This window comes from Cucurbita pepo, chromosome LG19, assembly GCF_002806865.2.
Source record: "Cucurbita pepo subsp. pepo cultivar mu-cu-16 chromosome LG19, ASM280686v2, whole genome shotgun sequence".
Taxonomy (NCBI): Eukaryota; Viridiplantae; Streptophyta; class Magnoliopsida; order Cucurbitales; family Cucurbitaceae; genus Cucurbita; species Cucurbita pepo.
The window spans coordinates 5321005-5330968 of record NC_036656.1 but is presented as its reverse complement, the minus strand read 5'-3'; the positions used below and the strand labels follow the sequence as shown (position 1 = coordinate 5330968).

The following is a 9964-nucleotide window of genomic DNA, read 5'->3' as shown; positions in this document are numbered from 1 at the left end:
GGTCCCACATCGATTGGAGAAAGGAAAGAGTGTCAGCGAGGACGCTGGGCCCCGAAGGGGGGTGGATTGTGATGTCCCACAGTCCCACATCGATTGGAGGAAGGAAAGAGTGTCAGCGAGGACGCTGGGCCCCGAAGGGGAGTGGATAACTACCATTTATAAGGGTGTGGAAACCTTCTCTAGTAGACGCGTTTTAAAGTCTTGATGGGAAGCCCGAAAGGGAAAGCCCCAAAGAGGACAATATGAAGCCCGAAAGGGAAAGCCCCAAAGAGGACAATATCTGCTAGCGGTAGATCTGGGTCGTTACAAAATGATTACTGCATCAACAACATGGATTTACAAGTAAAGAATACTATTTCCAGTGGTATCAGACATTTTAGACGAACCAAAAGTAAAGCCATGAGTATCGATGCTCAAAATGGGATAATATCATACAATTTGTGGAGAGTCCTAACATTCTCCCATTGTAAATGGTTTGTCATCGACCATGGTTGTTTACTCAAACACGTTAATCGAAAACTAATCATGAGTCAACTTTACCATTGACCTCGAGAAATGGGGATGATAATTTTTTATTTTTTAACTTTTTTACTCTCTCTCTCAAAGTTACCGGAAGTTGAAAATGCGAAGGTTCATGCAACGGACATGACAAAAGTCAGCAGTCAAATTAAGAAATACATTTATTGACACAAAAAAACCATCGTGGCGTTAGAAATAAGCAGCGGGAAATTATAATGACCATTGAATTATTTGTAGAAGTGGTAGGACCTAAGTACGTTCGTGGGTAGGGGAAAATTTCCAATCCTACGTGGAACTTTGTCAGAGGTAAACGGAAACACGCATACTTCCACGTAAGATCCATATCCTTGTCATGCCAGAGTGTCCACGTATTAACAGACGAATCATCTTCGATGCATTTCTAATTTTAAGTAAATTCCTTTTCTCTGGCAACCGCGTCCAACATTTTCAGATTCACATTTAAACCTGATTATCTCTCTCAGATCACCTCCCTCTCTCTCTCTCTCGCAACGTTGTGGAGTTTTTAGAAGACGGTTACCGGCGGACGCCATTTTTTGGTTGGTTTCTGCAAGCGTATACAGGGACGCTATTTCGCAAGGTCAGTAATCTCTCTGCTTTTCTTCATTAATCGCGGTTTGTAGATGAAACTGTTTTACGTTTCTGTTTTCGATTTATTGGAGTGTCTGAAGAGGAGAAAGATTGATATAGGGTTGTTCACTTTCCGCACGGATGCTTGATTTTTTGTATTTCCCCCTTGCTTCGATCGTCCTGAATTTGAATGTTACACACACACACGCCCTTAAGCTTCGATTTCGTTGTCATTCCAGTTTAGATTAACCAAATCCTGGTAGCGAAATCGCTTTTCGCTTTCTGGAATCGGATCGGGAACACCTTTTTTTTTTTTTTTTTTTTTTTTTTTTTTTTTTTTTTTTTTTTTTTTTTTTTTTTTNCCTTCTTCATGTTTTTAATTGTTTTGAGCTGCCATCAATTTTCTGAAATGTATATTCATCGTTGAGAAGATTAGATTGAAAGAACCGGGAGATAATCTATTATCTTGTCAAAACCGTGACTGTTTGATTAATTTGTTGAAATTCAGATATCCAAGTGCGTTATTTCAGTGTCTGTCTTGCTAGATTACTCAACGGGTAACAATTCTCATCATCCTGAACTGTGCAATATTTAATTGATATCCATTTACCGATATTAGAAAATGCATTGATTATATTCTCTTTAACTTTCCAAATTCACAGGTTTAGGGTTTTTGAAAGTAAATTAATGGAGAATACAGAAAATATTTGCAAGGATTTAATCTCAGCCAAGGCAAACACCATCCCAATGCCACCTCCGTTGCCTAAATCTGCAATTAGTAGTCATCTGCAGAAGGGCTTGGTTTCAAGTGAATCCTTGCAAAGGGGATACAGCTGCGTTTCCACTGCACTAAGAGACCGCTGGGACAGCCTCTTTGACGAAGCCTATGGAGCAGATGTTACTATCCATACAGATCATGGTGGCATTGTATATGCACATGCCTATGTCCTCGTAAGTTGTTTTAATCCCACCATTTCATAACCTTCAAAAAGTGACCTGCCATTTTTATTCTTGGAGATGTGCTAGGTTAAACATGGTATCCATTTATATTAAGATGAAATGTTTGGAAATTTTGAATCTGCTGACTGAAAAGCATGAAGGTCATTGCCATACTATCCTAGTTCAACAAGTGATTCGGTTCTCTTCTGTAATTTTCCTGCAGGGCATGGCTTCTCCTGTGATGAAAGGCATGTTAAAGCAATCAAAAACGTCGGGTAGGAAGCTGTCGATCTCAATCCATGGAGTTCCACCTGATGCCGTTAAAGTATTTGTTAGATATCTTTACTCATGCAGGTAATCTTTTCTTGTACTGTTTCATGATTTGATCGTTTATGTAGATCAAAAAAGTCTTGAGGGAATGTTGATTTGGTTGTGTTTTCTGATTTATTGGCACATTTGATTTCAGATACGAGAAGGAAGATATGGAGGAATTTGTAATGCCTCTGCTGGTGCTGTCACATGTATATGTAGTTCCCCAGTTGAAGAGAGAGTGTGAGAGGCAACTGGGTCGTGGTTTGTTGACACTCGAAAATGTTGTAGATGTTTTCCAACTTGCATTACTGTGTGATGCTCCCCATCTCAGCCTACTTTGCCACCGTATGATCCTAAAGAACTTCAAAACCGTTTCTGCCACCGAAGCTTGGCAATCAATGCGGCAAAGCCACCCTGTTCTTGAAAAGGAACTTCTTGAATCTTTAATTGAGGAAGACAATGTAATTCCACACCTCTGTCTCTCTTGATATAAGAAACCATGTCTAACTCCTAAAAGAGCTCTTTCTCTAAACCAATCATTCAAATTTTACTTTCAGAAGCAAAAGAAAAGAGAGAAGAAGAGGAATGAAAGGCAGATCTATTTGGAGCTATTTGAGGCAATGGAGGCTCTTGTGCATATATGTAGAGATGGTTGTCGCACAATTGGCCCACACGACAAAGACTTCAAGGTAAACCAGCCGCCATGTAAATACGCAGCCTGCAAGGGGCTGGAGTTGCTTATACGCCACTTTGCAGGCTGCAAACTAAGAGCCCCTGGTGGTTGTACCCAGTGCAAGAGAATGTGGCAACTCTTGGAGTTGCACTCTCATCTTTGTGCAGATTCTAGTCTCTGTAGAGTCCCTTTGTGCAGGTAATTTTTATTCAAATCTGTCTCCTCTTTTTCCGTCTTCCTTGACTTTTAGCTGTTGTTAATCCTTTGTAAAAGAAGTGTTGAATTCAACCAATGAGGATGCTCCGTGATTTCAGGAATTTCAAGGACAGGATTAGAAAACTGGGCAGGAAAAATGAAATGAAATGGAGATTGTTAGTAAAGAAGATTTTGAGGACGAAGGGAGTAGCAAGAACACCATTCTTTTTGACGGCAGAAACCATATCTATATGAGGGGGCAAAAACCCTGTATTCTTCTTGAATAACCAAATTCATTCATTCTGTAAATTTTTGTTCTTCTTTTGACTGCCCAATTGTATTCCTTGTACATCACAGATCAAGAAATGAGATCAAAGTTTACTTGGTACATATCTTGGTATCATCTGTTTGCCTCAAAAAGTTGAAGAATTAAATGACTAAGCAAAGTGAACTCTTCCAACTAAAATAACAATGAAACAGACAACCTCGGTTTTCTTAAACAATGTCCAACTTGGATCTCTTGGGAGGTAGAAATTTTTTTGGATCTCGAGGAGATCATTATTGTGTCGTTGGAGGAGGGGGTGGTGGAGGTGGCGGCGACGCCGCCGGCCGTCGGTAGTCCTGTTTTATCAACGATTCCTGTAAATAAGGTAGTGGAGAAGTTCCTTGGGCTTGAACAATGGGCGAGCCGTAGCGAGTTTCCTTTTTGCTTCTAGGAAAAATGCCTCCGCCGTAGGAAACTGCCGCCGTCCACTCCGGCGTGTGAAACACTGTTTCTCGGCTCTCGTCGTCGGACAATGTCGTCTCAAATGATGGGTTTCCGATCTGCTGGTGGGGGAGAGGAGGCAGTGGATGCAACTCAGGGCTAAGAAGACGAGAATCCCATTTCTTCACAGAATCTACCCTGCGCTGCGCCGGAGATTCATCTTGTCCATTTACACCCTTCGGCTCGACGCTCGAGCCCGACCTCTGTTCCATGGTTCCGAAATTCAAGAAACTCGATTGTGGATTTCCAGAATCGGCCCGAAAACTCAAGCAACGCTCCTTGTCGACGAGCATCCGAGACTTGCACCGGTACTTAATCCGCTGCCGATACAGAAAGAAGGCAAGCGCCGAGAGCATTCCCAGAGTCACAATCGCAACGGAGCATACAATGCCCATAGTTTTGATTGGTTTAAAAGACTGTTGAGCAGATAACGGTAGATTAGGCATAGAGACATTCGAAGGAGCAGGCGTAGGCTGGACGGAATTTGCAGACCCCCCCGGTGGCGGCGGTGACACGAATGTTGCGGGATCCAATGGCTGGTGCAGACTTCTTCTTCGACTATCGCCATTGACGCGAGGATCAATGAAAAGAAGAAACAATTGCAGACTGAGAAAGAAGATGAAGTTTAAAGCTATCATGGCGAATAACTGCGGTTTCTCTTCGTCTCCTCTTCGCGATGATTCAGAAATCAGAACTGCAAAAGTCAGATTAAAAAAACCTTTCATTCTTATTAGGTCTATTTTTCCTATATAATCTCGAATTTACAAAAATTAAAATTAAAATTTGTAATTACTTAATATTTTATTAGTTTAATTTAAATTTAATTAATTTTTTAAAAGTTTTGAATATATTAATGATTAATTAGATATAAAATAAACTAATCTATTTAACATTTTAAAAATAATCTACAAAATTCAAATTTGAAAATACATAAGTATATTAAAAAAAGGATAATAACTGTAATAATGATTGATGTATGAACTCATGGTAAAACAATAATTATACACAATTCATTAAAAAAAAAAAAAAACATGTACATAATTAAAATAATGCACGTTTGAAATTTTATTTTTGTGGGTTATTAATTATAGAAAATAACAAAAAATGGATTTGGTAATTTTGTGCAATCTCCTCCGAAGCCACGTGGGATGTTAGTAGGCTCATCAAAATTGAAATTGAATTTGTAATACCAACTGATTGAAGAGCTTATGGAAGAACGTGCGCCTTTATTTTATTCACAAATGACAACTTCACAGTTTTAAATAAATATTTTATTAAATCGTTGAACATAAAAATAAATTAAATAAAATAGTTTAGATCATAGATGGACCGTGACATGAATATAAAAACTTTATACTAATTTCGAAGCTTCAGATTCCTTCATGCTTAATGTAACCGATTGTGATTGTTAGCCCAGTTTTTGACGGTTGGAGGCCCAACATTGTTAGCCCAGTTAAGAACATAGATGTTGAGGACCAACCTCTTGTTCTTAAGACATTCTTAGATACTATTTAGTTCATGTCTTTTGTGGCTTCCCATTCTGTCGAATTATTTGTTTCGACATATTTCGATCGTGGCCAATTTCCAACATCAGTGTCGCTGCTTGATCTGTTACTTCTAGCTCCTGTCGGAGGAACAACAATGTACGATGTTGACATCGTACAAAGCGTCTATCAATGAATACCATGAGATTACAAGTCCCAAATTTGTTTCTGATGCTTCTAACTTCATGGTTGCAAAGCTGGTTGATGCCTATCTTGCTGAAGTTGGTTGGGATCGTAACGTACCCCTATCAAAATTTATCCGTCTTGCTGAATCGATATCAAGCTTCTCCTAACCCTTTCACGATGGAATATATCGAACCATAGATATGTATCTAAAGATATATTTTGTTGAGTATGGTTGGAAGAGGAATCTTACATTGACTGATTAAGGAATTGATCATAGATTTAAAAGTAAAGTCATGAAATTTTATCCTCAAAAAACGTGAAAAGGGTCGCAGTTCAACAACATCAGAGACCCCGGGTTCTTCAAACGCACAACAAACCGAATCAACTTGTTTATACTTTAATCATCAATCACCAACTTAATCTGTATGTATTTCATTAAATAGTTAATTGCAATTTGCAAATAAATAATAATCAAAACCTTTTTGCTTTATTAACACATGTCATAAATTAATTTCATATATATATATATATAAATTGCATATTTTATTACAACGAGATTAAGAGATTATATACTCGTTGGACTGACTTTACCTCTATACAGTTTATCATTAATATATTCTCCACATTTACCCGTTATTGTTAAGACTTTTGGGCATCATATTTTATTTTATAATGCATGCGTATGAAATACTTGTAGCGTAAAAATTTAATTAATTTTCTTTGGCGAGTTTCGGAAGCTCCAAAAGAGTTGTAGTTATATGGTGAATAATTTATAGTTTTGTTTATAATATTAATACCATATCTTATATTTGGCAACCAAGTTTGAATTTGAGTAAAACTACAATATTAATGTTAGTCAAGTCAAATTAATATTATACAACACTACATTTTCCTACTTTATGTTTATGTTTTCTTTTGTTGAAACGTGGAGTGTTGGGTTTTGATATTTGATGCATTAATAATTATATGAAAAAAATGGGGAAATGGATTGAAAGGGTGGGATATAAAAACCTTATCCAAATATCATTTTCAAGCATATAGTGGCGTTGGGAGAAAAGGTGGGTGTGGCTGTGGCTGTGGCTGTGGCTGTGGCTGTGGCTGTGGCTGCGTCTGCGTCTGCGTCTGCGCCCTTTACTCCCAATATCCATCAATTTTGTTATCTTAACCAAATCTTACTTTATGAATCATATCAATTTTCATGGTTTCCTCGACATAATTCTACTTTTAATTAATGAATGAGAGAGAGGGGCCACATCAAGCTCAAGCTTGCGCTCTATCGGGGCCACATCAAGCTCAAGCTTGCGCTCTATCGGGGCTATTGCTGGCTATGCATTTGGTATCAACTTCAAAAGGAAATGGGTCATAAAAGTGGCCTTCATTTACAACAAAAGTTGAAATTTAAAGGGAGATAGATAGCAAAAACAAAGTCAAACAAAAAAAAAAAATTATATATATAAAAAGGTTAGGGATATATTCTCTTTTACGATAAAAAACCCATTTCTATGATCTTTTTCCTTTCCTTTCCTTTTCACTTTCCCAATCTCCTCCTTCTAATCCTTCTAGAACTCTCTGGGGTCGACGAAAATGGACAACCCAGGTGGTGATTTGGTCCAATCACCCACAGAGCCGTCGCTGAAATCCTCCGTCAGGCGTCTGATGCACCAAAGATCCTCCTCGCACGACAGCATTTTCCAGTGCGGAATCGCGGCTCTGACACGCTCTCTAGCTGACACCTCCGTAGCCACAACCCCACACCCTTTCTCCTTCGCCAGGTTATGAGCGTACCCACAAAGCGTCTTCACCATCCTCCCAGCCTCGGGCCCTTCTCCGCCCAGTCCGTACAGAAAGTGGAGCCCAAACGGCTTAAACAGCTCCGGCACCGACGGCAGTCTCAACCAAGGAAACGCCCTGTCCAACACGCGTGTCGTCCTCGCAAGAGTCCGCTTCACCAACGACACTCCACGTACTTGTAGCCTGAACACGTCATTGCAATTCCAGACGCTTAGAACCGCCCAGGAGTGAGGCGGGTTAAGTAAAAACCGGTCCGAGCCGGGCCACGTGTCGTGAGTATAAACGCCACGTGGGATAGCAAGGAAGGTACCGAGAGTGAGGTGGTTGTTGAGAATAGAGTCAATGTCGCGAGGAAAAAACTCAGTGGTGGAGAAACGGGAGCGATAGAGAATCTCAGCGTCTGAACGTGAAAGTGGGAGGATGGTGACGCGTTGGGACAAGGGGAGTGGGTGGGCGAAAACGGGATTGACAAGGATGGCCGGTGTACGGAACTTGGAGTAGCCGCATTTTTCGGTGAACAGATTAACTGACGCCACGTTGTCTTTTTCCGTTGCTATGTACGAATACTCCGCACCATTCTCTCTGAACCACTCCTCCATTTTCTCCACCAGTTTCAACCCAATTCCCATTCTCCTGAAAAACCGCAATCCGTTATCAATACATCAATCTATATATATACATACATATATAGATATATATATATATATATACACACACACACACACACNATACAAAGAATGTAGGTATGTATATATATAATATAAGGAAATATTAGAAGATGTAACAATNCCACGTACCGGTGAGCGGGGGAGACGCGGAGGCCTAAGATGTAGGCGAGTTTAGTGTAAACAGGGACGTATTTTGTAGGGTGATCAGCAGCGGCGTGATGGATGGTGGTTTTGGGAGTGCGGGAGAGTTTTTTGCCACATGTAACGGTTTTGATGCAGCCTCTAATCATTCCAAGTATGTCGTCGTGGTCGGCCGTGGCTGCCACCTGTTGGAACGGCCATAATGATGATTGCATTAATTGAAATTTGTTTGTTATAAGAGAGAGAGAGATAGAGAGAGAGAAAGGGGGGGAAATTGAAAGAAGAGAAAAATACCAGCATGAGGAAAGCAGGGGAGTTGCGGACCCTGCAAATTGGGTCACCCAAGAGATCAGTGAAAAGACATAGTTTGCCGCTTGGCCCGACTTCGCACCTTCTCTCCACATCTTCCACTCCCATACAATCCTTACTCGCATCGAACTCTCTAATTACTATCTTTTTTACCATTTCTTCCTCTGATGGATTCAAACGCAGGCCAAACAGAAGGAATAAGAACACATGCAGGTGGGTGTGTGTGTGTGAATTTGGAGACGAAACAGAGGAGGGTTTATATAGCGGGACGGCTCCTCCCTTCACCGTTATTTGGCAGTGGCAGCCTTTTCAAGGCCCCCAACCTCATTCATTATCCAAATAATAATATTAATACCAAACGAACCGGAACAAAGGGGGTTCCAAATTTTAGACCATCCGGGGGGGGATTTTTATAACCCCAATTTGAAATTTTTGTGAAATGAAAACCAAATTCATTTGCCTTTTACAAATATATTTTTTTAAAAAACAGGGTTTGACGTTCTCAATTTCTACACAAATATAATTTTTTTTTTTTTTTTTTTTAAGAGGGAGAGGAAATTATTAATTAAATTACCGAAGCAGTTAAAAGAATCAGGTAAGTAAGTAAATTTGGAATGCAATGGATATGGTGTTGGTGTTCATGTGATGAGCATGATGATGCTACAATATTTCTCAACCAAATATCGCAATCATCGTGACCCTTCTCCTCATCATCATCAACGGCTCCGATTTCGCCACCACAAAAGATGCCTACATTTCATTTTAAGGACACCTACCATACATTTCCCTTTCAAAAACTGCCACCGCAGCCCTACACATTATGTCAGCTGCCCTTCGCCTCTGCACACAATTTTAATTTTAATTTTAATTTTAATTTTAATTTTAATTTATTTATTCTTCTAAATGCTGTAGGAGAGGAGCATGGTGGGGTGATGAATTGGCAGGGCATGTAACGCCTCTGCCCTCCCATTTTCGTAATGGCAAAACTGTAATTAATTCAGTAAACTCCATTTTGAACCGGTTTGGTGGGCCATGCAGAGTGAATGACCCCAAACTCCTCCAAAATTTCCGACCATTTTAATAATAATAATAATAATACTTATGTAACAAATTAATGTAAATTTAATGTTCATAATTTCTACAAAACTTTGGTTAAAAATGATATGATAATGGTTGTGTGTTGAGCAGTTATGGAGGTACATGCTTTGTTTTTATTGTGAAACAACATGTAAATTACCAAGAAGCTCACTATGAGAATTTAAAAAAATAAAAGAATTATTATATTTAGGTTGGAAGCTTCTTCATGGGTACCTCGAAATTTCCAGCTACACACCCTCGTACGTGTAATTAATTATAGCCCATTAAGCTCCCACTCAAAAGATTTACACCAAAA

General features: G+C 39.5%; 2 protein-coding genes across 3 annotated transcripts; one reads left to right on the top strand and one right to left on the bottom strand.

Moving 5' to 3' along the window:
* The first annotated feature begins 950 nt into the window (after window positions 1-950).
* Window positions 951-3616, top strand: LOC111780914 (BTB/POZ and TAZ domain-containing protein 4-like). 2 transcript variants are annotated; one of them, XM_023661269.1, is made up of 7 exons: window positions 951-1117; window positions 1616-1664; window positions 1770-2058; window positions 2270-2400; window positions 2513-2819; window positions 2916-3229; window positions 3346-3616. In XM_023661269.1, exons 3-7 carry the CDS (start codon window positions 1795-1797, stop codon window positions 3479-3481), a joined length of 1152 nt encoding a protein of 383 aa, XP_023517037.1. In that variant the 5' UTR covers window positions 951-1117; window positions 1616-1664; window positions 1770-1794; the 3' UTR covers window positions 3482-3616. The 2 variants fall into 2 exon arrangements, with proteins under 2 accessions (XP_023517037.1, XP_023517036.1); XM_023661268.1 differs by lacking the exon at window positions 1616-1664 and having other exon boundaries at window positions 1031-1117.
* A 3476-nt stretch (window positions 3617-7092) lies between these two features.
* Window positions 7093-9743, bottom strand: LOC111781899 (probable N-acetyltransferase HLS1). The gene is made up of 3 exons (XM_023662634.1): window positions 8557-9743; window positions 8251-8447; window positions 7093-8086 (listed from the first exon to the last, which is right to left on the bottom strand). The coding sequence occupies exons 1-3, from the start codon at window positions 8725-8727 to the stop codon at window positions 7222-7224; spliced, it is 1233 nt and encodes a 410-aa protein (XP_023518402.1). The 5' UTR covers window positions 8728-9743; the 3' UTR covers window positions 7093-7221.
* Window positions 9744-9964: the final 221 nt, after the last annotated feature.

Coding starts and splice junctions, on each gene's coding strand:
- LOC111780914 (XM_023661269.1), top strand. CDS start 1,795: ATGGAGAATACAGAAAATATTTGCAAGGATTTAATCTCAGCCAAGGCA. Junction 2,401..2,512: donor AGATATCTTTACTCATGCAG/GTAATCTTTTCT, acceptor ATTTGATTTCAG/ATACGAGAAGGAAGATATGG. Junction 2,820..2,915: donor CTTTAATTGAGGAAGACAAT/GTAATTCCACAC, acceptor TTTTACTTTCAG/AAGCAAAAGAAAAGAGAGAA.
- LOC111781899 (XM_023662634.1), bottom strand. CDS start 8,727: ATGGTAAAAAAGATAGTAATTAGAGAGTTCGATGCGAGTAAGGATTGT. Junction 8,448..8,556: donor CCCCTGCTTTCCTCATGCTG/GTATTTTTCTCT, acceptor CCGTTCCAACAG/GTGGCAGCCACGGCCGACCA.